The sequence below is a fragment of the Tinamus guttatus genome, unplaced genomic scaffold, assembly GCF_059628265.1.
Source record: "Tinamus guttatus ecotype Peru unplaced genomic scaffold, ASM5962826v1 Tinamus_guttatus_pri_ptg000047l, whole genome shotgun sequence".
Lineage (NCBI taxonomy): Eukaryota > Metazoa > Chordata > Aves > Tinamiformes > Tinamidae > Tinamus > Tinamus guttatus.
In genome coordinates this window covers 1,841,968-1,869,917 of record NW_028288581.1, presented here as the reverse complement: position 1 = coordinate 1,869,917, position 27,950 = coordinate 1,841,968, and the positions used below count along the sequence as shown (strand labels likewise).

The window sequence follows — 27,950 nt, the reverse complement described above, 5'->3', positions numbered from 1 at the left end:
ATGGACAACACAAGCTGTGCAGGGCAGTAGCTTATATGACTTTTATGTGTTCTGCTCATTTTTCTGTTAGCTATAACAGATATTAAACAGTATAGTGGATCTAGAATGTAATTTCTTTTAAGTCTGAGGTTTCTACCTTTTGGCCTTGCTTTTTCTTTGTCTCTTGAATATGTCTTTGTTGGTGGTTCTTCTTGCTTTTTCATGTTCAGATTCTTTTAATTAAAAGACCTAGCTCTGCCTGTTCTTTTATCCATTGCTTTTTATCCTGGGTCTGAATTAACAATTTTAGGCTTTCCTCATCTGGAAGCTTCCCACAGGCCCGTGGCACCTGTTTTTGTCATCTTCGTGTACTGCTCTGAGTAAGAGTAGCTAGGACTGAGTGCTGCATGGCAAGCAGTGTGCCACACAGATAAGTAGGTGTGTTATCATCTCTGCTGCTTCTTTAGTGTTTTCTCATACTGTGTTCTTAACCGCTGTTCAGCGATACGCCTGCAATAAAGATATTCTTCCTGCTTTACCTAAGCAGTTAAACCCTCCAGTGCCTGAGGAATTAAGAGCACCTTTCCTGTGTGCGTGGTGTGGCCTGTATCAGTTGCTGTTGCTCAGTTTCTCTCTCAGGCCTAACTCGCTCGGGACGCTGGAGCGCCTTGATCCCCCCACCGTGGGCCGAGCTCAGAGCACTGTTTGAGTTGGGGCAGCTGAAATGAGTGCTCCTGGCGGGGGCCTGCAGACCAGGGAAGATGCCGTGCAGATCATGCATTGGGAAAGAGCCTGGAATTGAATGGAGTGATTAGCGTGGCAATGATTGCTGCGTTATCTCCTGTTTGTTTGTTTGAGAACAGAATCCCACTTTATCGCTAAACTTTCTGTTTTTTCTTCTTTTTTTTTTTAAAAAAAAATTGAATCATGACAAACACCACAAATGTAGAAGATAACAATGCAGAAATGAATAATGGAGATGAGCTGGATATCCTTATAAGAATTTAAGAGCTGAATTATCTCTTCCTTAGTTCTGTATTTCTGTCCATAAACCTGCTTTCCTTAGCATGCTTCTTTCAGAATTTGAAACAGAGTGTCAGTGTGCTTTGATCCACATTTCTTCAAGTTCTCTTTGAAGTTTTGCTCAAGAGATGCAACAGAAGGAAAATCAGAAAATGTGATGTAATGTGTTGCTAATGCCAGAAGAGGGTAGACCAGTTCAACTGAAATTGGCTTGACTTTTGTGCAGCTTGTAACTAGCTTTGGCAAAATATTTTATCTACTCAAGCCCTTGTTATTACAAGAATTGGCTCACTTTATGTCTGTGGGTGTTAGTGGTGTTGGTAACCTTTATTTGAATTTATTCTCAATGATGCATGTCTAAAAGCTCTTTTTTTCTTCTTTTTCAGTTCCTATGTTAAGTTTGACATCATCCGAAGAATAATGACTAGATTTTTTGAAACTGAAGTAATCATGGTGATGGGGATTACAGATATAGATGACAAAATAATTAAAAGGGCCAGTGAGGTAGGTATTGCTTATCATCTCTCGCCCAAGCTTTTGGTGTTTTCTGTAGCTATTTGTGTAGTACTATATAGTTCAAGAGACCTAAGCTTTGTTCTGCTTTAATTAATTAAGGTTAAATTTTGAAAGTTCCAGTCAGTTTTGGCTTCGGAGGGGCTGGCGGTTTGGCACAGACAGCCGGGCAGAGGGACAGTGTGCAGAGCCGCAGGGCTCCGGGCAGGTGTCCCTGCACCCTCGTGGTGTATCGGGAAGGCCAGCGGGAAGCAAGCAGCCACTTTAAACCTTCAGCAGAGCTGGAGAGCGTCTTGTCTTATCCCCGAAGCACACCAAAATGTATTGAGCAAGGTGTTTTGGATTTTTTTTCTGAATAAAAGTTTTGTCGTTGCTGCTGTTCGTTCAGCGTTGGTCCCTGAAGAGGTGCTGCTGATGTGAGACGTTAGGATGTGCGGAGTGACACCCATGTGCTGTGTGTGAGGGCACCTCCTGGCCGCTGCTCAGCGCCAGCTGAGTGTAGCACCAGCTTCTTGGGGAGTTTGTTCCATCCTGTGCAAGTTCATGGCTTGCTTCAAAGTTGACATTGAGTGTATGGGTCAGTCTTGGCAAGAGTGTGCCCTTAATGGGGTTGAATTAATTTGCAAGTGGTAAGGTTTAGTAAAAGGATCAACTCGAGCCTTCTAGTGAGGTCAGCAACCCTGACAATTCGGTAAGTTTTACATTTATAAGCAGCTCCCAGCTCTGTTTGTTATTCCCTGGTGCTCATCTAGAAAGTCTAAAAGTTGGGTGCCTTGTCTGTGATGATCATAGTGTGTTCTCTCTGTAGTCATCCGAGAGGGAGATGAATCTGCTCACAATTCGAACATCTAAGGATGGGAGAAATCCCCCTGTCTCCCGCTAGGTTCCTTTCTCTTCCCATTAATCAAAGCAGCAGCTTAAATGGGTAGCGAGATGGCCCTGGGTGCTGGTGCTGGAGGAACACTGTGGTGGGCAGGCAGAAGCAGGTCTCAGTTCTCAGCATCTGCCTCGTTGCAGGATGAGCATCTCGTTTGTCTGCACCACAACACCTGGCTGCTGCCCCAGTGGCTTGTTCAAACTGGGGGTGAGGGGCACCTGCAGTCTGAAAAACAGACTCCGTGGCTATGCCCCCGTAGGGAATGGGGAAACTGAATTTATTTTGTTAACGATTCAGTTACCTGAATGTGGAAAAGGCAGATGAGAACTACTGTACTTGGAAAAACATGAAACTACTTTTCAGTTAGTTTTCTTTGGTCATATTGATATATACGAGTGACACTGACTAGCTGAAGTATCTTAATCACCTAAAATGAAGGTGCTGCCCGGTCCTCCAAGCTGATGTCTTTCTGACGTGCAGGTTGTATCAGTATCCCCTGCCAGGAAGTGGAGTGCATCTCGCACCCTGTACTGTAGTGGAGGACCATCTCAAGAGAAACACAGTAGGGAAGGGGTTTATTGCTTCAGTCTTTAGTTGCTTTCTCTTTAGAAGATTGATAACAAACTTGTTAACTCAAATGCTGCCTGTATAATCTTCTCCCAGAATGTTTGATTAATAAGACTTTCTAGCCTTTTACTGTGAGTCTTTGTAAGTCTTCCAATTAGTTATTAACTGCCTGATTAAAAGATTGCAGTGTTTTGTATCATTGCTTTGATTTGCAGTTTATTAATCTTCTCCTTTTTTTTCCTCCTCTTCTCTCAGATGAATATATCGCCAATAGCTCTTGCTCGTATTTATGAAGAAGAGTTTAAACAAGATATGGCTGCCTTGAAGGTATGGATAAATGAACTTCTAAATTTGAGAGTATTTTAAAGCTTTTATTTTGAAAAGGAATCTGACTTTGACAGTTCGAGCTGAAGAAATAAATAGATTGTCTGTGTGATACTGTTTTATTCTTTTCACTCTTTCGGGGGGTGGGAGCAGGGAAAGGAAATGGCTTTTGAGTAAGGGAAGAGGAAAAAGAAATCAAACCCTGACTATCATGGGAGGCAAGTGGGTTACACAAGACTCTTTTTGCCTTATGCAGGGAAGCTGTGGTTCAGTAATAATATGTATTTACTCAAACACAGAAATAGCCTGGTGTTGAGCATGTAAGACAAAATATGGTGCTGCTGACTCCAGATGGCTTTGCTTCTAGTTCAGGGTATTGCCGGAAACTGCTGGAAAAATGTGTGGATTTGTGTCAGTGCATGTGTTTTGTTTTTTCCTCCTCCTCAAACTTTTATTTATTATTCTTTTTATTACCTATATCTTAAATGCTGTCTATGACTTTTTCTGTTTGCAACATTTTTTTTTTTTTGAAAGATGAAATTGAGCAGAAAATAAAGAAGCATCAAATCTCTTAAGAGCCAAGTGGCTTATCAGCAGCATATTTCACACGCAGGCTAATAAGCTGTTACGGTTTCTTTGCCTAAGGTCCTTCCTCCTACAGTATATATGCGAGTGACTGAAAACATTCCTCAGATAATTTCCTTTATAGAGAGAATAATTGCTAATGGACAAGCTTACGCAACCGCGAAAGGTAAGACTTGCATCAGGGCAGCCCCATGTTAGCACAGGGGCAGGGTATCGGTGCCCTTGGTAATCCTGTCCTGTGATCACATGAGGTGCCTGCCCCAGTGTTTCCCCCTGTTGATTAACAGACCAGGTGTGAGCGACTCATCTGCAGTGATGTGACTGCCCAGAGTGGCTGTTGCCCAATTGCCAAGTTAACTATGTTAGCGACCAGTTACATTTGTTTACTGTAAATCCTGTGGGGAAGTCCTGGCCGGGGTGCTACAGGAGAGCTGGGGAAACCTGTTAACCCTAAACAGGGGATGGACATCTCCTGTGTAGCTCCTGCCTGCAAGTCATGACATGTGGAAGCTCTTAAGCAGAGCTGGTGGCTGCAGGAGGACTCAGTTGCACTTAACTGGAATAATAAGAGACTACTCTTCATCTGTGGAGGGGATTGCTGGTTGTGTGTGGATGGGAATCTCAGGACTCACATCTCTAGGAAAAGGTGTATCTTCATGTGCAAAATGAGCAAATGTAATGAAGTTACCGGAGAGCAGATAATGTGGGAATGTGTGCTGCTGTTGGGGCAGTAATTCTGAATTTCTAGAGCAGAATTTCAAATGAAAGTTCAGTGGCATTTTGTTTTGGTTTGCTTTCAGGGAAGTGTTATCGCTTCATCATATCAGCAGAGTGAATGTACCCCATTTTTGATATAAAACTAAACATTTATTTTCTATTAGGCAATGTTTATTTTGATGTTAAGTCTTGGGGAAAGAGATATGGAGTGTTAACTACTATTTATCCCGGTGCAGAAGATGAATCAGGTAAGTTCATGTCAATGATTTGTGTTTTGTATTTTGAACTCTTTATTTGTGTAAAGCTTCCTAGAACAATATGGAAAAAAAATTTCAACCTGCTGTGTGTAGCCATCTTTTTGGTTAATTAAGATCACACTGTTCTAATATATATTTGTTATTGAAATGTTCACTGTTTGCCAGTGTAAGAGAAATTTCTACCTCTCTGGTCAGGTGCTTGAGAAAACAATTCTGCTGCTTAATAAACTGGATATGAGTGCTGCATGCACGTTTACCAGGGAGGTTAGCTGGCTAGCTTCCCAGCCTCCGTGCCAGCCAGCAAAGGGGCAGTCAGGAGCAAATGCAAGAAACGGCATCTTACCGTGCTGCTGTTTGGGCAGCTGCACCCTTCTGATGTACAGCAGCACGATGACTTTACTGCTTTCCTTACAAAATTGCTGCTGAGTGTGAGGGATGCTAGGGTGCTCGGTAGGCTGTGGTGAAGGCAGGCGTGTAGCCCTGGCTCTGAGCTCTCTGCTGCTGAGCCCCTTTGCTGAGGCTTCCTGCAGCCGCCTCCAGCCGTGCGGGATCAGCTCCCCGCGCAGCAGAGCTGGGGGCAGCTCTGCATCCTTTGTGCTCTGAAGCTCAGCTCTTCTCCAGTGGAAAGTCTGTTTTGGAATTGCTGGATGAACTTGATGGGATGCTTGGGAATTGCAGACAAAAAATTTTCACAGCTCTGTTCTGGAGTTATTTCAACACAGGCATTTGCAGAGGGTAGGTATTTTTGTTGATAATTCTTTAGGGAAAGCTTATTGATAGGCTGTAATGGCCCTCTTGATGAGTCCTTAGAGTGGTCCCTGACGGAGTGTAGCTAGAGATGTGCTGTGACTTACTGTGCTGTGTCTTGTTGTATAAGCACAGAAGTTGTTTTAAGCTATTATGCCATTTTTATTTGTCCTTAACTGTTGTTAGTAAAGGTTATGGAATAACTACTGGAGCATGGTATTTTTTGTCTGTGTCTCTTTTTGTAAATGACTATTGTCATTCAAGTGGAACATTAGAATAAGATTTTTTTTTTCACCCTTCCTTTCTGTGCAGAAATTAAAAATAGGTATTTATAGGTCAGTCTCCTTCTCTGTGCATCCAGAATGCTTCCATTCCAAAACCCAACCGGCCAAGGTCCTGAACAGCCTTTTCTAGGTGACCCTGCTTTGAGTCAGGGAGTGAGGGTGGACTAAATGACCTCCCTGGTACTGTTACTATTAGAGATTTTGTGACTGCTTAGTCTGTAACCCCCCAAAATGAAATGCATCTTTTAAAATAATACTCAGGAAAGGCAAGGATGAGAGGGAGTCACCAGATCCTAGTCAGTCAGAGTGTCAAGGTGAAGGTTCAGTTCATACGACTTAAAGGGATAGGAAGGTAATCCTAGTTTTTTATCAAGTTTAACTGATGAAGGCGTAATAGATATTTTTGTAGGGTGCTTTATTTAATACTGCATGACATTCTGAATAGAAATTAACTCTATCAATAATGAACAAGCTGAGGGGATCAAGAAAAATTATCACTTACCAAGTCTCAAAAAAATCCCCCAACTTGTCAGCGAAGAATCATCATTAAAATGTGCCTTTATCGGAATTCTACAGGAATTGGTTTAGACCCAGTAATACAAAGTAGTTTCACTTGTGGTCTGAAGGAGAAAAAAAAATGAAACAAGTCTAACATCACTGCAAATTAAACAGATCAGCAATGTTAAATAATTAAGAACAGGGAGCTTAGAGCAATGTGAGTCAAGGCTGTGTTGGATCCCTCCAAACCAAGTCAGTACTTTGTTGTATCAAATACAAGATCACGTGTTTATCCCCACAGCGGTCGGGAGCAGAGGAGCCCATTCCGGGGCTCCTCGGCAGCCCTGTCCTGGCTCCGTGCTCTGCAGCGCTGCGGCCAAAACGGCTGGTGTCGTGCGAGGCCGTGGGGCGAAGGGAGCAACAAACGTGACCAGGGAGGAGAGTTCTGCCTTCATCCAAAACGTGGGTGAAAATAATCCTGGAACATTGCTGCTACCTGGGAACAATTCTGGTGTTCTCTGCATTGCCCTTGATTTCACAGAATTAAAATGAGAAATGTTTTGTGCCGCAGAGGAAAACTTTTTTCCCCTCACTGTAGTGTAACCTGTTTATTGTGTTAATCTGACTGATAAGTAACTAAAGGAAAGATGTAAAATGGGCAAAGGGACTCAAAGGATCAGAAATAATAAAGAATCTTGACCTCCTTTTTTTTTTTTTTCAGCTTGCAGTAGTCTAATTCCAAGTATTCCGCCCCCCCCCCCCCCCCCCCCCAATCCTCCTGGATTTGTTCAACAAACTGGAAGTCTTGGGTTAGGGGAAAGGGATGAAAGATACAGGCAAACAGCAGCTGGGCAAATGAGAATAAATCTGCATGTGCATTTTCTTTTGCTTTCATTTGTCTGTCCTTTCTGAGACATACCCCAATAACAAATCACTTGTTCTTGGCAGCTGGTGCTGATAAACGGCATGGTAAAGATTTTGCCCTGTGGAAGGCTGCCAAGCCTCAAGAGCTGTCTTGGACTTCTCCCTGGGGAAGAGGAAGACCTGGATGGCACATTGAGTGCTCCACAATAGCAAGGTCAGATGTCTTGGGTTTTAAATCCAGTGCTGATTTTTGATTTACGTTGCAAAGAGTAGCAGCGATGCTCAAAGTATTTTGCCTGGTCAGTAGAAAGCATCAATTTTAATCTGAATACTCTCTGCAATGCTGGATGTCATGTGTGGCTCAAACCAGCTGAGCTCTACCTTAGCAGAGCAGCTGTCTTGTTACATTTTAGTTCTTTCTTTTAAGAAAGACCTGGGCACTTAGCCATGCCTTGCAGGATGATGCCTTTTGACTTGAACTGAGTAATGAATGCTTTAGCAGAAGCTGTAGTACTACTGTCATCTCCTTCCTTCCCACTTGCTTCAGTCCTAGCACGTGTTGTCAAGGGTGCAGTGCTGCATTAAGAGGACAGAGTATGGGCTTCCATCCCAACTCCAGAGAATATGTGGGATTTGGTTGTCCTTATCACAACAACTTTTATATGGATATATATGCTAGTGATCAAAATGTTACTTAGCTTTCTTCACAATTCAGCCCTAGTCTTAGACGCTGTGATTTCTCTGTGGCACAGTGTATTGTGTGGGCAGAGCATGAATCGTGCCTAGTAGCATTTTGCTCACGGTTGCTTTAAAGTAATTTGCTTTTAATTTAAAGTTCTATTTTGTTTTCTTTGCAGAATTATAATACTTTGCCTTCTGCAGTAGCCTTATGCATTTATGTATTTTGGAAAAAGATACTTTAGCTCTTCTGTCCTGGAAGATCTGTAGCAGTACGTTGTTTTGCATTAGTCTCAGACCTTTCATATATTAAGAACAAATGGCTGAGGTCTGATCCTTTTTTATCTCGAGAGTTGAGCCCAGGCTCAGTCAGTAGAACTATTGCTTTAGGTTTCTCTTTCATGTGCTATACTGAGGCACCTGAGGTTGTTAGTCATTAGTTCCTGGTTGTGAAAAGCATTTGTAAAGATGATATTTATGTCACTAAATAGTTTCAGTACTGTGAAAGAATAGTTAAAGCAACTGAAGTGCATAAAAACATGCTGTTTGAAGTGTGACCTGAGACAGACATGCACGTTAGGCCATTTCACAGTGAGTTGTCATTTCTTACCTATCTGCTAATGTGATGCTGTTTATATTCTGTATTTCTGTAAAAATTCATTTTACAGTGACTGAAGGAGGCTCCTGTCATGCAGATAGGACTTGATCTGTGACCTGTGAGAGCACAAATGTAGTAATTTTGGACTGTGTAAAAAGGAAAACTTATTTTTGTAAGTCATCTAAAATGTCTTACTGTCAGTCAGCTGTCTCATACTCGCTTTAAACAATAACAGCTTGCCTGTCTGTTTTACTAAGGGTCTGAAAACATTGAGGTCATTTAGGTGAATTAATTTTAGAGTATGTTCGAGGTGTGTGGCAGGAGGGATCTGCAAGTAGCAAAGCTCCTCTCTGGCAGGGGAGTCAAGAGGAGGGGGTTGCTCTTGAGAAGAGCTGTGCTGAATCTGGCTTTGGAGCACATGGGAAGAAGCAGGTGGGGAAAAGACCACCAGCCAGTTCATGTTTGTTTCCTCCCTTCCACCACCCTGAGCAGTTCTGTCACAAGCCTGGGTGTCAAAGCGTGGTTGTTCCCCAAAAGCACCAAAAAGTGCCCGTGTCCAGCCAGCTACCACAAGAAGAGGAGCAACATGTTGATAGGACACTTGGAAAGGTGATGTGTGCCTGTGTGCACGCATGTGTCCTGTGTTTTATTTTCTACTTGTATAGACAATATTTTTTCCTTTCTTTTCCAACTCATGTGTCTGCAGTTACTGGACATAGCACTTGGTGTAGACTAGCTCTCCTGTGAGAATGTAAATATTATCTTTGCTTAACAGAAGGGCAAAACCAAGTTATCAACTTGTCCCAGGTGAGGTAGTAGAGACTTGGTGGGGTGCTGAATAGTACACGGCTCCTGGGCTTTAACCAGGAAGCCTCTAGGTCTCTTATGTTACCACATGAGCCCCTTACATAGCCCAGGGTTCCCTGTAAATACTGGTGGCTAAAGGTAAGTACTGGGCTAACCTGTACAGATGCAGCAGTGTTACTGGGATGAGAGGAGTGAGTTTGGGACGTCACAGGCAAGGGAGTCGGATTTCCTTGTCGTTGACCCCCACACATGTATAAGTCAGAGGCGCCTGAATTTGAGGTTTATCAACAGATCACTCGGGGAAAATTCAACTGCACATGGCAATCTGGTTTCTCCTTCCATTTGAGGATTTATGCTCTTGCAACTTGGTAGACTTGATTCTTCAGTCTCAGTAGCATAAACTCTGAATTAAACTCTTTCTTTTGCTATTGTAACAGTATAGGGCTAAGCATTTTCTCTTGAGACTGTGTAGAGCATTGCCTGTTTTCTTTTAGAAATGGTACAAGGTAGAGTAGTGATGCCAAGTTTAAAGAAATGTATGCCACTTTGAGGCTGCTTGGTTTGCAGGTGAAGACTGCTGTCTGATACTGATTCAATCACTCAACAAGAAAGGGAATGTCCTGCTTGCAGTCTTTGAATCTAAGTTACAAAAATAATTGTTCCTAGTCAAATAATAATTGTAGGCAGATATGGCCTCGTAGGGAGGCTTTGCTGCCATTTTCTTGTCTGAGATCTGTTTAAAGTCCTGTTCTGATATTGCAGTAATTATATATTTGTATTTATGATGTTCCATTTTGTTTTGTACATTTCTCTTACAAAAAAAAAGTCTGTTGTGTTCTACTATTCATCAGGAAAATGTTGTTACAGCGCAGTGTTTGGAAAGCATCTGGACATCCATACTGGTGGAATAGATCTTGCATTTCCTCATCATGAAAATGAAATTGCACAGTGTGAGGTGTATCATCAGTGTGAGCAATGGGGGAACTATTTTTTGCATTCTGGTAAGTAAAATATTAGTCACCTGAGAGCTGTGTACAAATTCAAGGGGCTTTTTTTTAGGCACAGTATTTGTATTGTTGGAAATCTAGGGGAAAGCGGGGAACACTTACAAATAGATTCTCTCTTACAATGACCAAGTTCCTGTTGTCCCAAAGTAGGTAGTAGGTCGAGTAACATAAATGAGAATGAATTCTGAAAAAGTAGAATGGTTATCTTGTAAATTAGTAAAGCAATTACAGTGGAATACTCCTAAATTTCATTTGGGAGAATCTCTAATTAGTAATGCTATGTGCATCTCCGTATGTAATGTTTAATCCTAACTAAAAAAATAAGGAAATAAGATTTCTTCACATAGAATCTTATTTGCCCTTTCATGTGTGTGTGTGTGTGTTTTTTTTTTTTTTTTTTTTTCCCATGTGTGTGGTAGTTTTTAATTTTATTTTGCCTGCAATAGTCTTGCAGGAAGAGGGTAAAAATAATTGACCTTTTCTATGCGTGCTTATGTCCTCTTCCTAAAAGTAGAAACTCTTACTGTCTTGGAAGTTGAGCCTACAAAATCTGAAGGCAAATAAGTGAAAGGGGCAAGTAGACAGGTAGTTGATGGTAGTATTTTAAAACATCAAAAATAAACTATTCTTGTACTTGTTTAAGCAATAGTTTTTGTTAGATTGCTGGGTAAAATGGCCTTTGTTTGTAAACACAGTGAGAGGCTTTTAATCATGAGAATAAGACATTTACATTATTGGAAAATGAGAGCAAGGAGAATGCTATGGTGTGTGAGCTTATGAACCACCAAAGTTCTCGTCCTCAGAATAACATCTGAGCTGAGGATCTCTTATCCTTGCTCATGCTTAGACCAGTTGCTTTGCTAGCCAAACATTGGTGATGCTAGTATGGTTACCATTGATAGGAAGTTACCATTGAAATTTTGTCCTTCCTATTGCAGTCCTCACTGTTCTGGATGATCTTGAGGAAATGAAGTTGATTAAATTTTGCTTCAATTCTGCAGTCTCTCTTCCTGCTGAACACTTTGTGCAAGATGCCTTAGTGAACTCACTGAGCTGCTTGTCTGAGTAACGACTGCAGAATTGAGCCTGTGTCCACTTGGGGAATTGCTCAGGCTTTCCTTTTAAAACAGTTTGCAGTGTATGAAAGGAATACTGAACCCTAGCCATGGCTCCAGTTCTCAGTGTAGAGCCTGTCATAAATCAACAGAGATTATCCAGAGGCTGATGCATCCTCTAGGGTGTCCCAGCATTCCTCAAGTGCTGGGAAATTCTGTGCCCTCCTCACTGAGATTAACTGTTTTTTAGTGAAAAGCTCTAGCTGGCAGTATCCAGTGCGTTTCATTTTGCTTTTTTAATGTTTGGCATGAAAACTAGAGGGAGAATGTTATTTGAAAATAAATAAAGAGGATTCATGCGTTTTTCTCAAAACGGAAGGAACTTTATCTCAAGGGTAACTTAAAACTTGGAGATCCCTAGAAGCTGATGGATTACATTCATTAAGTCAAGAAATTTTGCTGGAGGACAATGTGAATTATTCAGGGCAAATGATTCAGCTTGAGAAACAATTTATTCTGGTAACGGACTCAGAAATTTTAGCACACTCAGAATTGGAGGAGTGATCCCCATTAAAGGAAGAAAATCCCTGCATTGAGGATAAATCTTTTTATAAGGACTTTATTTTTAGACTACTTGTACTCTGGGAAGAGTGCCAAGCCCAAGTTATGAAAATCCTTATATTTTGTGATTCTTCAATGAAACCATTCACTCCAAGCGATGAAACTGAGAGAAATGCTTCAAATTCAGATGTTGCTGATAATCTTAGGAGGAAAAGATGTGGTCATATTATTTGAAATTTAGTTGTCTAAAGTTAATCAATACCAAGGCATGTTTATAAAAGAAAAGAAAAAAAGATCAAACCCAAGTATTCCCCTTTTTTTTAGAAAAGTTTGTATGGATTTCACTCAAGTCAAATAACCTGCCAGTGTCCAATCATTCTGACAGCCTGAGCGACAGGGCCTTGTACTCCATTGCACAGTGGTGAAAATGGCCTCATCTGTTAGGACAAACATGATGACAAGAGGTTTTGCTTCAGTGCTTGACTTCTGTGATAGCTGTTTCTGGATCCACAGATCTGTGTATTGCATAAACCAAAATTTACACGTGGTCAAGGATGGGAGTGAAGATAGCTTTCTCATGCTGATTCAGATCACTGTCAGAAGGAGTAAGAAGTGAAACTATATACTTTTCACATGCATTCGCCAGGTTTGAGTATGTTGCTTTCGCGTCCAGAAGAGGATGGGAGTTTCATCTGCTCCTGAAAGTTAAGAGACTTCCAGACGGAGCTTTGGAGAATGCATAGCATCCAGGCAGCTGGTTGAACTGTTCATCAAGAAATTAAACCTTTGATACTCTCTATGAAAACAAAAACATAATTGTGTGTTAGGGGCTGGCCCTTTTCAAGCACAAGGAAGCATCACTCGTGGGTTGTAAAGTCTGAGTAAATGCAGAGTGCTGATACGGTATTAAACATACCAACATTGCGGATTTCCATGCTGAAGTGATGGATTCTGCAAGTAACTGAACATCTGAAAACTGTTTAACTTACAAGGTTACTCTTCTAATAGAAGAAGCCGTTTAAGGCTTTAGTCTGCATTCCTGAAGGGGTACCGAGTCCTCTCCGGGGCTGCGTCTTCTGCAAGGCTCCCGTTCTGAGCTCAACTGGTGTTTCCTCTCGGCAGTGGTGCCGTGGCTGGCGCAGAGGGCGCAGGCCCGTCCGCGCTCTGAGGGCCTCGCCAGGCCTGTCCGTGCTCCGCGGGCTCCTCCCTGCTGTAGCTCCGAGCACTTTCAGGCCACGCTGGCTCTGCAGCCTCCCAAACCTGATGGAGGTGGCTGCTTCCCTTTCCAGTACGCAGCCCTGCATGTTCCGGGTGTGCAGCTACTGTGGAAGCTCTAGCAATACATATAAACTAATTCAAATTAGGCATCTGAGTCATCTCCCTCCCTCTCCCTTCCTTGTCTCAGCCTCCCAACGTCTGCCCAAATGAGTGGCCTTTAGTAGGCAGTTAGGTCAGGCACAGCAGCCTGAGGTAAGGAAGAGACTTTCCTAAATATTGTACCTCCTCACTAACTCTTTAAACACCATCACAGCAGTGAGGAGTCCAGAAATAAGTTCTTTTCTTCAAGCAGAGCTTGTTCATAATTGAGCGTGATCTAACTTGAAAATCAGCCTTGCTAGGAGCAGTGGGGTTGGTCGGATGACCTAAAATTCCACCCAAGTCTCCCTGTGATTTCTCTGTTTACCTGGTGAACCCACCAAGATGGCAGGAAAGAAGCCAGTCCTGATACAGGACCAGGACAGCCCTGATCACAGCAATGCCTGTGTCACGGGGCTGTGTTGCGAGCACTGATTGTGCACAGCTCCTTGTTGTGGGAAGGAGCAGCACAGCAGTTCTTAAAATGCTCTAAAGAGAGAATTAATAGCCATGTGCTTTCAGCATGGCACAGGGTATATTGCTTAAGCTGTGCAAGCAGACGTGGTGTAGGAGGTCTGCAGGGTGCACTTTTGCTGCCTGGACACTCCCCGTTGTTGTTACTTGCTCCACTTTGGGTGGAGAAACCCCTGGAGAGCACATATGACTATTTCCCAAGTGCAGTCCTCTGTTTTTCTCAGTTCTCCTCACTGACTTTTCTGTGGGACTATAAGCTCCTGCCAGGTCTTTTCATCATGAATGAAATGGAGAAGTGAATGAAGAAATCATGAAAATGAATCAAGAAATTCAGCATTCTTTTTCAGAAAGTTCCTTCTGACAAGCTACTTGCAAGATATACCAGTTGTCTTCCAACAACTTTGACTTGCTTTGCAGTAACTTTTCAAGAAGATCTTCAGAAAACCTCACCTCTTCCTTATCCTCTCTAATTCCTTCTGGCAATCTTCTAGTTCTGAATTTTTAGTTGATTGAGTTTCAGGATAGGGAATGCACAAAAAAGTCAAGGTGGTGTTCAACACAGGTGGTGTCTTGAAGCCATCCAAAATGTATCTTTGGAATAAAAAAAACAGGGCAGGACCTGCCAACAAGTAATTCAACTTTTTTTTTTTTTTTTTTAAATTGTTTAGTTGCAAGAGTATTGTTCTGTAAGATCACTGAAAGATCTTTAAAGGCATTAAAATGTTTATGGAGAGTCAAGAGAGACAAATAAGAATTTTATGTGGGGATTGAAAAGTGTTTGCTTGTTTGTAGTTTATTTTATCACCCCGCTTATGATCACGGATACTATTTTTTTTTTTCCTGAATTAATGGCTGCTGTTTCTTTCTTTTTCCTTTTTTTTTTCTTTTTTTTTTTTTTAATAAAGTTTTCTTATGTTTTAAAATGCCTCCAGCCAAAGTTGAGGATGAAGGAGTGTGTAAAATTGTAGGCAAAGTTGTGGAAAAATGGGTGTTTCATTGATACAGTTGGCAGATAGCTGTCTCAAGGTATGCTGCTTCCAGTGACTCCAGTGTCTCAATGTAGGGTATTTTTTTTCTCCTTCACTTCCAGTTCAAAAGCATGTTTATTTATCCTAGTATGTATATTTTTTTTTAATTCTAGGTCATTTGCATGTTAAAGGAAGTCAAGAAAAAATGTCCAAGTCATTGAAAAACTACATAACAATTAAGGTAATTTATTGTTGTGAATTGAACAAATGTTTTTAATTGGTGGATTTTAATCATAGCCCTCCTCTGAGAAAAGACTTGAGTATGTGCTTACACTGCAATGACAGAACTAATGACTAAGTGAAATAAGAGTGTTTTTCTGGCACAGGTGTATGTGTTATTCTGTTATTTTGAGTATAGGAGCCTTGCTTTGACTCAGCAGTTGTTTGTAACTTCGGAGTTGAGGAGCAAAGGATGCAGTTTGATTCCCTTCATAAAAACTAAGGAATTTAATGAGCTGCCTCTGGCACTCGGTTCTAACTGAAGTGAGAGCATTTATAGAAGCAGCATTTGTGCCCAGTACTGGACTCTAGCATTACAGAAATGGCTTCTCTTCCGTGTGCTCTTGCTGTTGGTATGTGCTTTTGTGACTTGTAAAAGAGAGGGCGTTTCTCCTTGTCCTGGAGCAGTCTTAGTGTTTTGTCTGGGTCTTACTGGCTATCCTGCAGCGGTACCATGGCAGCAGTCCCTCGTATTCCCCTTTATTCTTTACTGTCACCTTCTTGCTGATGCACACAGAGCTTTGTCCTTTAGTATCAGCAAGTGGCACGAGTATGTCTTGTTTTACTATATCAGAGAGGGGAAGCTTTTAGCAGAAGCAAGGTGTCTTAAGTTCACTGAAACGGTGACTTATGATATTTCCTTTTTTTTCCTCCTGAAAGAAGGTTCATGAAGAGGTGGAACCAAAGGTTTTGTAGCGCAAAGCAGGGTTTCTCTGTCACAGCGGTACTTAGCGCTAACTCGGTCCTAGCCATGACTGACACCTATTGTTAGAAGAGGGTGATTTTCTCCTTCCTCTAGACCAAGCTGAAGAGGCTGTTGGAGCACATATGTTCCCCTTTGCCCTCTTGGAAGACTAATTAAAAATCCCTTTAAAAACAGAATGCACTTTGAGCTGCTTTGCCCTTAATTCTCCTGATGCTGTTTGTGTGCAGTTAAGCCTCGTCTCCCCAAGGAAAGTTGTCTGTCACTCCAATTTTGAAAGAAATTTCCTGAATCTAAACAGATCTTGTAGACAGGGTGAAAAATGACCATTAATGTCATACATGCAGTAGTAAAGTATGGAAATGTTCTCTGATTTTTCTAATGGGATTTCTTTGTGTTGAGAAAAAAAAACCTTCGAGGTAAACGAATTTCTTGATAGCAAATAGTGATACGCTCAAGAATAACAAAAAATCGGGGTCTGCGTTCTGTTGCAGCTCTGTCCTTTTTTTGATTTCTGAAGTTAGATGCAGTTAATGGAGATTAATCCTTTCCTATAAGTAATTTTCAGTCCGCTGAACCTAATTTCTTCCCGTATAGTTTGTCTGCATCTCTAACTTTTACACGCGCTCTGAAAAAGCGCGAGGCCTGGCTGGTACGTGGGGCCTTTCCTCTGTCCCCGCGGGCACTGGGTGCCTCCCAGGCGGCCAGCAGGCCGTGGATTTGCTTTCCTGCAGCCGTGCTCCATGTTCCTAACCCAGCTGTGCTATTTTCCTTCCCCCTTGTTCCCTTCTCTGATTTTTTAAAATAGCTGTGAAGTCCGACCCCCAGAATGGAGTGCGGAGGCATCATGCGCTGCCACCCAGCTGGCTTTGAAAGAGTTGGGAGACTTTCCTTCTCTAGACTCCTTTATTCCCTAAATAAAAATGTGATTTTTCTGATTTTAGATCATCTCTTCCCAAATTCAAAGTTTGCCTCAATAGAGTGTATTTCCTTGCTTTGTTCATATTGTATTCATTGCTCTGTATACCAATAAAAAGCCTCCAGGCAGGTTGAGTATATTGACAGAGTTTATTGAAAAATCTATTTAGTTTCTCAGTCTGTGTCTTGATTTAGCTTGTCTTGATTGCCTCAATAACTTTTATTTTTGTTGGAGACACTGCACATTGCTGACATTGTAGAACTTTCAGTGTTCAGCCCATTTAAGTTTGTAGTTGAAGCTAAATTTAAGATGTGTATCCATAAATTCACAAAGTTTTCGGTATTTGCTTAAATGTACTGACTTTTTATGCCTTTCTGTTTCAGTGGCAGTTTTTAAAATCAGCAAATTAGTGATGGCAAATTTGTAGCACTTAATATCACCAATTTTCTAATTAAAAGAAAAAAAAGGAATAAAGTGGTCACAGTTAATTTGCGCGTTGTCCAACCTTCTGGCTGCAAGTGGAGTTGTCAAGTGACTGAATGTTATAAATGTGCATCCCAAGCTTTTAAAAAGTTCTTTTGAGTAAATGAAATTGTTTATAACAATAACAAAGTGTTGTAAAGCTGGCCAAGTATTAAGCTGAAATTACTTAAGCGTTCATAACTTACACAGCTAAATTAAAGGAATAGAGAAAATACTTCTTTTTCACCATTTACTCCATGATTTTGTTCATGTCCTATTCTTACAGGAAAAATGTCAGGCTTAACTGTTTCAAGAAGTTTAATCCTCCTCCCCCCCACCCCCCCCGCTAAAATTTGCAAAACTTGGGAGTTTTCCTCTGCCAAATTATACCAATAATTTAATAATTAGTCCAATAATAATAATTAGTCCAATAATTTAGGTCTGCTTTTTCCAATAGTCTTAAGTCAGTTTACATTGATCGTAATTGCAGAGTATTTTTCTGCATCATGCATTTGTGGATGACATTGTTTATATCTCGGGTATATGTGTGTTTGTATATTTATATACTACATTTGTATGGAATTAGATTCCGTTCAATTCAGAGTTTAAAGTTTTAATCTTAAACTGCAGATGTTGGTTATCTGTAATGTTAGTTGATCTGAAATAGTCCGTGAAACTAATAAGAGAGGGGAGAACAACTCAATAAACCATTATTTAATATAATGATAAAGTTGTATTTTTTTGCCATTGGATTTTAGGATTTTCTGAAGAAGTTTTCATCTGATCAATTCAGGATGTTCTGTTTGCGCAGCAGATACAGCTCAGGTAAGAGTTAAAAAGATTTCTTACGATACGTGTGCCTTTCCACACAAACTTCCCTAAGCACAGGGGATCCTGTGGTGCAGTGAAGTGGGTTTCTTCCTTGCGGTGCCTTCAAGTTTCCATTTGTAAGAGGAAAGGTTCCCCGTGCCCTGTAGGGTGGCTCTCAGGCTCTCCTTTACAAAAACGTCTCTACCAAGCACAGTGCTTAAGCATGTGTCTGATTTCCTTCCTGAATTTCAGTTAATTGCAGCTCTCAATTAATTGCACTTTCAGTTAATGAATTACCTCCATGTCTGATTTGCATCTGTTGCAGTTGGTTGTGTTTCAGTCACGATCAGCTGTATCTGGAGAGATACCTGGGTAGAGCTTTACCTTTTCTTCCTGTGGGCCATTACAAGGGCTTCCTATATATATATGTGTGTGTGTATATATATATTTATTTCTGTGCTGTTTTGTGGCTTGCCCTGTGGAGTTGCTCGGCGTTCGGGGAGTTCTGGGGTGCAGGGAAGCTTGCTTAGGTGAATCCTTGATGAGCTAATGGTCATCTTAAGTTGGCAAGAACTGCAAGGAGGCAGAGGTAAGAGAATTTTGTTAGCTTCTCTGTCCGCACCAGAGTGCTTCCAACAGGCAACTGCTGCTTTTAACCGTAAGACTCTTTTTGTACAGATTGCATTTTTGCTGGCTTATTGGTACTTGGCAAGAGAGGATGGCAGTTCCATAACTCTTTGGATCATCTGTTTGTTGACACCCTTAGTATTGTACTGAGCTTTAAACAGGTGTCTGCTATTTAACAGGCCTCAAAGAAAGCCCCTCACAGTAAGACGGGGAGAGCTGCTGTGGTCAGAGTTCTGTTGCTTTGCTAATACCTCCTGGTACGTGGCATGCTGTGCATCTTCATGGACATGCAGTCACTCATCAGCACCTCGAGCTGCTGCAGGAACTACCCAGTGCGGTGATCTTGTGGATCCTCACTCTTACAAGCCACATGGGGACATTGGGAAGGCTGTGCACTTCTCAGATACCTCAAATAACGAAATAGGGAGAAGCTGCTGATTCCTGACTGCCAACCTGCACCATCATGGAAAGGGAAGGGGAAATCTGAGTGGGAGGTTTATGGCTGTGCAGGTCCCTGTTTCGGGTGGCAGAGGGGCCAAGTGGTGCAGAGGTCCTGCGGGGAGAGGCCTGGCTCTCCTCAGGGTCTTTCAGAGGACAAAATAAATTGAGAGCGCATAAGCAGAGCTCTGACTGCAGCTGGAGGCACTTGGGAGACTTGAGCAAATGTCTTTTTAAAACAAAAAGAGAAAAGGGTCAGACCTACAACACTATCATATATGTTTGTTCTGTAAACAAAAGTTGAAGGGTTGGAGATGTCTAAGATTGTCCCCAGGGCAAGGAACAGAATTGAGAGCTGTGAAACTGAAGAGCTGTCTGCACACTCTTTGCTGCTGCTTGTGAACTATCTGCATTTGAGCCTAAGGAGGACATGGTAATTTTCTGCTTATTTACAGGTTAACCATCTTCCTGCGATTAAAAACAGAGCACTAGCTGTGCAAATGCAGGTGACTCCAGTGCTCTGGCAGAACACGCTGCCAGTAATAAGCCACCGAGGGGATAGAAACTGCTTGAATCTGCTGCTTGCTGAGGCAGGATGTGCTGGTGAATACAGGGCTCCTGTCAGGAAAACAGCTGGGGCCGGTCCCCTGCCCCGAGCCAGGCCTTTGCTGTGCAGTGTGTGCTCCTGCTGTCTGCTAGTGTGCGTGAAGGGTAAAGGCTCGCTCCTCTTCGTCTTGCCTTTTGCTGCCTAAATGCATTTATTCAAAGCAAATACCTGAGCACCTTCTGTTGCCCCTAATTATGGGATAACTTCAATCACAGGTGGAGCACCTAATTGTGCGATCTGTTGGCTCAGCAGGTAACATGAGGATTTGCTGAGGAGCCTTTCCACGTGGATGGGGCTGGGATGCCTGAGGAGCAAGGCTGGGGGCAAAGCTCTGCGCCCCGTCCGCGCGGAGCCAAGGCCGGTCGGAGGCATCGATGCCGATGGCAGAGCTCCATGCAACCCCCTTGTAGGTCCCTGCCTTCCTACTCCTGCCCCATCAAAGGGGGCTTTGCCTTTGCAGTTACATGGAGGGGCTGTAGACTTGCTGTGGAGAGTGGGTTTCTGTCCTGAAACACTCTGCTCGTCTCTGGAGATAGGCTCAGTGAATTGGGGATTTTCAAGTGAACCGTAAGATTTTGGTTGTTTTGGTCTTTAATTGCCTGTAGATCCTAAGAAACATTCTGTTATTTTATTTGCTGATGTCATGTTTATGCATTTGGTAGTGAAACATTAGTGGGTACAATGAGAATTTCTAGATGTGTTTGTGCTGGGCTGTGCATTTGCAGAGACTGTAAAAGGTAGCTTAGAAAATGCCATAAATGATTGAAGAAGAATAGCTTTAACCATAGTGGCCTTCATCAGAGCAGACTTCCGTTTGGGTATTCCTGTTGGAGCATCCATTCTTCCTCTGCTCCTTAGAGTGATCAGTTCTGTAATCTTAGCGGATATAAACTCTTTAGAGTGGATATTCATCTCTTTCACTATCTTACCATTTTTAAAAATCGGTGCATGAATCTTTTAAAAACCTTAGTGAAACTTTAATTTTAAAACTGATGTTAATGAAACAGTGATGCACATTTTTAGTGGTGCACAAGTGGGAAACCTGACAAACACAATTTCCCGTTGGTGGCTTAGTTACGCAGGGTAAATCTCACGGCAGCTCCGTTTAAGTAGTTATGCTCTGGGATTTGCCGGTGGCGCTGAGACGAGGCGGTTGTGCCAGCAGCTCTCACGCGAGCAGGACGGAGGGGGCTGTGGACGCCAGCGGTGCTGCTCGGTGCTGCTGGCGTGGGGAGCACGGGGTGAGCTGCGAGCTGCGCCAGCGCGAGGGCGTGCGAAGGGGCCCGTGTAAACCTGGGCCTGGGGGCCGCCCCCACAAAGGCCGGGTGAGTTGTCCTGTGTGAGCTCTGGCGCGTGCTCTGCTGAGGGTCTCTTGCAGTAAGGTGTGCGTTGCCAATAGCAAAATTGTGTGTTTGTGATGACAGCTCTCAGGAAAAGTGGCAGTGGGCTAATCCAGTGCGTGCACTCCTAAGGGCATGGGCAAAATGAGGAGTCCTGCTTGAATCTGAGTCGGCAGAAGAAAATGTTGGTAGTCCCTTAAGCTTAATGGGGTAGTAAAGCTGGAATCCCTTTGAAAGCAGTAACAGCATCCACAGCAAGGGGCACGGATCAGCGCTGTGTTAGCAAAGGGAGCCCGTGTGGTCTTTATAGTTACGGGGAAAGAGGACCCTAGTGTTAGGGTCGGCAGGTCTCGGTGCAGTGTCGTGCTCTACATAGGTTCAGGGCAGCGTTTTGCGTTTGGTTTTCTGTCTTACCCCTGGCTGTAAAGAGAGTCGAGATCAGCTGGGCTGGTCTAAGCTGTGCAGTGAGCCCCATTCCCGCTATGTGCTTGAGCATCTTCTGTTTTCTTTAGAAACTGCCTTAAAAAGCTGCTGTGGCAGCTCAGCCGTGGTGCTGAGCACGGGTTGTACAGCTGGTGCTGGATCTCGGCTGTGGAGTTCAGGGGTATCGTGCACTTTGGATGCTGGTAGAGCAGTCCTGTAGGAACAGGTGACTGCATTCCTTTTGGAGTCACTGTCAAGGGTTAGATGTCTTTACAGGTTTCCAAAGACACATCATGTCCTCCTAAATTAGGATAGCAATGAAGTTAAGGGGGAGATGAAAAGTATATCTTCCATGCTTAAATCTGAGGAGATGATTAGAAATATATCTGATCCAAGGTACATTGGCATAATGACTAGGTAGAAAGATGCAGTACTGAAAAAGTAAAAAACAAAAAGCCTTGAAATAGCTTTCCTGTTGCTTCAGTAAGCTTCCAAGCACTCTTTGAATTAATCTAATTGCTTTTCACTAGGTTGTACTTTGTCATATTTAATGATTGTCCTTTTATATTCATTATGTTTACCTAGTGTGCCTGAAAAAGTTAAATACACAAGTAACTTTTCTCAAAGTTTGCTGTGACAAATAACAAAGAACTCATCCTGGGGTTATTATTTCTTAGAATATTGTTCCTAAATGTGACAGACAACATGCTCTGTGTCATAATGCCTGAGTACAGTTTTTATCTTCCTAGCTGTTGAATTCAGTGACGACACCATGGATGATGCAAAGCACCTTCTTCAGGCGGTTTCCTCCTTTATTAAAGATGCAAATGCTTATATAAAAGGCCAGCTGGTATGTGACCCTGTTAGGGAAGATGTGCTGTGGGAAAGGTAAGTGCATTTCCTGTGCCTTAAAGACTGTGATTATGTGAGTGGTAATTTGCAAATTGCCGCCTGGCTCCGAGGGCTGAACTTTGCGCTGATCTGGCTGCTGTTAAGAGGCAGAACAAGAGGAGGGACTGAGCAGCAGTGCTCCTTGCCACCCAGCACCAGCAGTTACCTCTTGTTTTTTCTATTCAGCTGCTTTTCTTTAGTCACAACTTGCTGTCAGTATCTTTAAATTACATGTGTGCCTGCCTTAACTTACATGTTTTTGCTCCTCTTGTCTGACTGACGGGGAGGGAAAAGCTATGACTGATGTTGTAAAGTGACTCACGATGTAAATAAAATTGTATATGAGTAATTGGAGAAAAAATAGGGCACTTGTAAAGTAATATGCATCAGATGTGTAATCAGACTGACTGGCATTCTGGCGTGGAGCAGAGGATGGGGGTTACCAAGAAGCTGGCCAAGGAGGCACAGGAAAGATGAAGTTACAGTTGGTGGGACCCTTGCAGTGACGAGGAGCATCTTTTTTTTGAGGGGGGTCCTTTCCTCAAATCAGATGTTTTTTCAAAGCAGGTGTGGATTGTATGGGTGCACGGCTGAGAGGCTGAGGGTAGCGCTCTGGAGTTGAGGTAGGAGAGGGCTTGGATCCTCTGCAGTGACGCACAAGCAGCTCTGTGCGTGCTGTTAAATTCCCAGGCAGAGGGTGTCGTTGCAGACAGAAACACTCAGTGTCGAAACAGGGTTAGGAAGAGTCACGGAGCTCCTAGGCTGGTTTCAGGTTCCCCAGGTAACTGCACCCCGTGGGTTTTACTGTGGGCCTGTGTTCTCGAGCCAGCGCCTCCGGCCCTTGATTCATCCTGCTGTGTGCAAGAGTCTCCAGCAGCTCTTTGCTCCTTGCCATTTATTCCCTCTGCTCCCGCTTTCCAAGCCCACGGCAGAGGTAATAAGTGGTTCCCTGATGATGAACTTGAGCTGCCGCCGGCTCTCTTGCGCCAACGTTTCCGCTGGAGTTTTGGCCTCGGCTGCTCCGCTGGGATCGGGCCAGGCTGGGAAGCGCGAGGGCAGCAGCTGTGAGCTGGCCCTTCCCGGCGTTCCTGCGGTGCCGGCTCCGCTCTCCGGCCAGGCAGCCCGCGCAGCCGCAACGGCCCTGGCAGGGAGCAGGGCTGCTCTGCTGGGGAAACTGGAGGGGCTCGGTGAAATTGTTAGTGTGCTCAGCGGCAGCCCCATTTTCCATCTGTTTTTAACCGACCAAGGCAATGTGGCTCTTGCATTGCTGGTTTCTGTGATGAAGGATGTAGTTATTGGACAGACGCAGCACTTCGCATCTGGGCAGGTGTAAGTTTTTCCCCGTGCAGCTGGAAAGCGTGTTCTGTTGTGCTCAGCACAGTGCCTCCTGCCACGGAGCAGCTACGAGTGAAATGGCAGTGTCCTTCAGATGACTCCCTTTGGCTGAGCAGCGGATGAATCCAGCTTCCTGCTGGCATCTGGTTTGTCTTATCCTGGCCGTTATCTTTTCCTCCCCGAAGGCTCGCCAGCACCGAAGTGACCGTGAAGGCGGCATTTGCAGATGACTTTGACACCTCCAGGGCTGTTGCAGCAATTATGGACCTCATTCACCATGGCAACAGACAGCTTAAGGCTGTTACTAAGGTAACCCATTAGGATACAGAGATCAGAAAATGGCAGCTGTCCACGGGCCTACTGCTTAATGCAGGCAGATTAGGTTATTGTTCGCACAGGAAGCTGGCGGGAACGAAGCTCCGTGGAGCGGTGACCTCAGCGGTGCCCATTTGTCCCAACTGTGTCACAGGAGCAGCCTCCTGCTCTCGTCTTGTGCTCCGTTGTGTCCGAAGTCGGTGTCTTCCCTGCTGCCCTACATTGGGCAGCTCTTTGAAAGGCCCGAAGCCGTTGCAACGTGTTCTCAATTTTAATGCTGGCTTTACCTTCTTACTGCGCTCGTATGCTTAATACCCAGGCGGAGAAATCGGCTTAAGCAGGGAAATGGATGGCGGCCGCTTGTGGCGGGGAGGAGAGGGGTCGGTGGGTGGTCACAGCCGCAGGTGCGTGGGGCAGTCCCGGCGACGCCGCTCCAAGTGACCCGTGCTGGGGCCGAGGCCTCAGCGGGCTGGCGCGGGCGCCCGTCCGCAGGTGCCCTGTGGTAAATCGAGACCTGTCAGCATCTCCTGGTGCTGGCGCTGAAGAAGCATCTGCTCGGGACAGGGTCCGAGCAATAAACGGTGTCGAGAACTTCTAGTTCTGCTTTTGCCCTTTTAGCCCAGGGTAAATTGCTTGGCCTTGTTGCTGTGCTCCTCAATTGCTGGTTCTGTGATGGTCCACCATTTTTGTATATAGTACATATTCTATATAGTAATAAGTGATTTAAAGATAGAATTTGCTCACTGGCTTAAAATGGTCTTCTGCTGGTTATGTTTGGCACTGGTTTGAAATTCTGTCTCAAGCCTAAGGAGCAGCTTTCCCTTTCCTTTAAAAAAAAAAAATTTCCCTGAGCAAATCCCTGACTCACACCAGTTGCAGTAGGGGACTGTAATACCATCACCACTCTTTAAATAAAAACATCATCATTTTGCTGATCATTTTTGCATGTTTTCTTTGAGTTCATTTTGTCAGTCTCCTTACTAAGAACTGGAGGGAGTATTTGAAGTGCAGTTAACTCGGAGTTGGATCTTGCCTGGCTGTGATGGAGCTTGCTTTTTTTTTTTTTTTTTTTTAATGAAGTCCAGCTTTCCATGTTTTACTTCTTACTGAACACAAATGTGCTTTTTCTCCTTAAGAGCTGTTTGAGTAAATTTGTGTAAATACAACACACTCCTACTTTTAATTTTCTTACAGTTCTTGTCTTAATAGTATTATCCATTTCTATTTCTTTTCCTTAACAGTTCAGTTTCTTCCGGATCAGGTCCTTTGCAAATGCTAGTCTTGGTGGCTGCTCTCAGACACTAACAGCAGTATCAAATAAAATGCAGCTCCTAGCTTGGTTGTGACAGTGTCATTATTTGCCTCCCCATCAGTGCCTTAAATCTCTTCATAGAGATTTTTCCTTTTTTTTGGGGGGAGTAACTACGGATGAAGCAGATAAGCACATATGGTCTTGAAAATGCTGTTCAGCTGCTGGCAATGAAAATGCTGTTCATGGCTGGTGCTGCCAAGACATGGCCATACACCATAAGCTATCTCAGTGCAGAGTTTACAGTGTTTAAATAAAACACTCAAAAGTGGCTTTTCTTTTTTCCTTCTCCTTATTATGCAGATGCCCTTAAAGCTGTGATTTTTCTTCCCTTATTTTGTTTGCATCCACACAGCCCTTTCCTATGCGGGAGCGTTATTTTTAGGTCTCACTTACTGTGGCCATGTAATGCCTTGTGGTTTCACACATCTCTCCACCTTGATGTGCTTGCTGGTAATAAGCCCCTCCCCTCCTCCATTTACTTAAATCTTTTTCCTGAGTGCTGTGAGAGGAATCATTGAAAGGTGCTTTTTAATACCTGTGTAAAAGTTCCCACCTGGACCAATTTTACTGGTTGAAGCAGGTAGTAAGGTAATAGGTAGTAAGTTTTCCCTTGTGAACTAGTCTATAGATAGCTGCTCAGTTCTGCAGTGTTTTAACTGGGCATCTCTTCTGATTTTTTTTAAAATTGTGTTTTAACAGGAAACTGGATCTCCTAGAAGTTCTGTTGTATATGGAAGCATCATTTCCTATATAGAGGGCTTTTTTAATGCCCTTGGAATGTCTCTTGGGGAAAAACAGGTATGAAACATCTCTGTACTGTGGAGCAGTAACAGCACCAGCATTATATTTTATAGAACACTTTGCAAAAGTGTCAGGTCTAACAGTTGTATATGAATTTAGTACATCTTTCTGCATCACTTGCAGCTTCTGCTACAGTATCTTAGAGTGTTTGAGCAGGTAGAACAGGAGAAGGCAAAACATGGGCTTATTTCTTGTAGATGCTCCCCTGCAACTTGCTACTGCAATGGTGTTGTGCAGATGAAAGCGGGAGGAATGAAGCAAGAAAACGCTAGTGGTGGAGGCCTCCTATGCTGCTGCTGCCACATGTCTGTTGTGGGAGCAAAGGGTAGTGCGGGGAGTGCTCTGGGATCCTCTGGGGTTTGGGCTTATGGGCCTGGAGCAAGAAGTCTTGGAGGTCTGTGGGATGCGTGGGGAGGTCCGCACTGTGCACTGGGCTTCAGGGAATGCTTCTTGAAAAGGCAGGACAAAATGAGAGAAACGTCCACAGCCAAATTCTGGATGGTCTGAGTGATAAATACAAAGGAAATATCCCAACAATATATGGAAGAGAGGCAGTTTAAATGAGGAAAGGTGTTGGAGACCAGCAAGCAGTGCATTCTGTGCTAGTCTTCCGTGGATTCGTGACTTTGGAATTGGATGAAGGTTGAAAACTTTCTTTAGAAAAACTGTTCTACAATAATTTCTTGGTGGGGTAAGGAAGGTAGAAGGGAATGAGATAATAAGTAACTTTATTTATCCTTTGGAAATCAGGCACTGTATAATAATGAATGCATTTATTCCCTTTGCCTTTGTGGATTTTTAAAAATTTCTTTCAAAACAACTGCTGCATATGATTTTTCCTACTTTTTACTTCTTACCACCCATGCATTTGTCATGTTCAGTTTTCTGTGGCATACTAAACACTGCATGTAAATTGAATGTAGAAGTCACTCTTCCAAGTTATGGGCTGCCTGAATGTGGAAATAAGAAATCTTTTCTGTACAACTGTGATAGTTTTTCCAGGGTGTCAGGGTCAGTGGAAGATACTGGTGTGAGAAGAGTTAGACATCAGAAGGTCCATGGGCTTCCATGAGCTAATTAATAAAATGGTTCTGCATCCTTAAAACCTGCTAGAGCAGCTACACTCACAACCAGACAGCTTTTTGACCTTCAATACAAGGTTGTTGTGGATGATTCAGTTCTGGGCTCTCCAGTGCTAGAGGGACATGGAACTTCTAGAGAGGGTCCAGCGTACAGCAACAAAGATGAGTAAGGGACTGGAGCGTCTATTGTATGAGGAAGGATTAAGTGAGCTGGGCCTGTCTAGCCTGGAGAAGAGAAGTCGGAGAGGAGATCTCATCAATATGTATAAGTACCTGAGGGGTTAATGTAAAGAGGATGGAGCCAAACTCCTCTCCGTGGTGGTCTGTGGTAAGGGGTAACGGGTACAAATTAAAACACAGGAAAATCCATCTCTGCATGAGGAAGAACTTCTTGACTGTGACAGAGCCCTGGAACAGGCTGGCTGGAGAGGTTGTCAAATCTCCTTCTCTGGAGATCTTCCAAACCTGCCTGGATATGACCCTGTGCCATGTGCTCTAGGCATCCCTGCTTGAGCAGGGTGTTGAACTAGGAGATCTGTAGAGATGTCTTCCAACCTCGACCAATCTGGGGTTCTGAGATATGAGCCCTGAATCCCTGAACTGCCAGACATGTCGGTCACCTGGAAGAGTGCTAGCTGTCCTGCCCACTGTTGTGCTTGCAGTGTAACGTAGGGGCTTCAGGGACACAGTATTTGGGCCCTCTCTAATTGGGTATGTAGATATAACCTATGGTCTGTTCTATTTTAGGATGGGATTCATGTCAACTAATAAGCCTTATGCTCTAGTGTAGCTTTCTGTGCTTCTGCAGTGGTTTGTGGAGAGAGAAAGGTGCCTCTGGAGGACAGTTCATCTCAGCCTGATGACTCT

At 43.4% G+C, this 27,950-nt stretch overlaps 1 protein-coding gene across 1 annotated transcript in view; it reads left to right on the top strand.

Annotated features, from left to right (window-relative positions):
- CARS2 (cysteinyl-tRNA synthetase 2, mitochondrial) overlaps window positions 1–27,950 on the top strand; it is a 43,689-nt gene that overhangs the window by 10,898 nt on the left and 4,841 nt on the right. Inside the window, 11 exon segments of the mRNA XM_088538594.1 lie at window positions 1,389–1,506; window positions 3,215–3,286; window positions 3,929–4,034; window positions 4,750–4,833; window positions 7,320–7,449; window positions 10,186–10,319; window positions 14,913–14,980; window positions 17,861–17,927; window positions 22,097–22,235; window positions 23,759–23,882; window positions 25,900–25,998. Of these exon segments, the coding sequence (XP_088394720.1) occupies window positions 1,389–1,506; window positions 3,215–3,286; window positions 3,929–4,034; window positions 4,750–4,833; window positions 7,320–7,449; window positions 10,186–10,319; window positions 14,913–14,980; window positions 17,861–17,927; window positions 22,097–22,235; window positions 23,759–23,882; window positions 25,900–25,998 (1,141 nt within the window).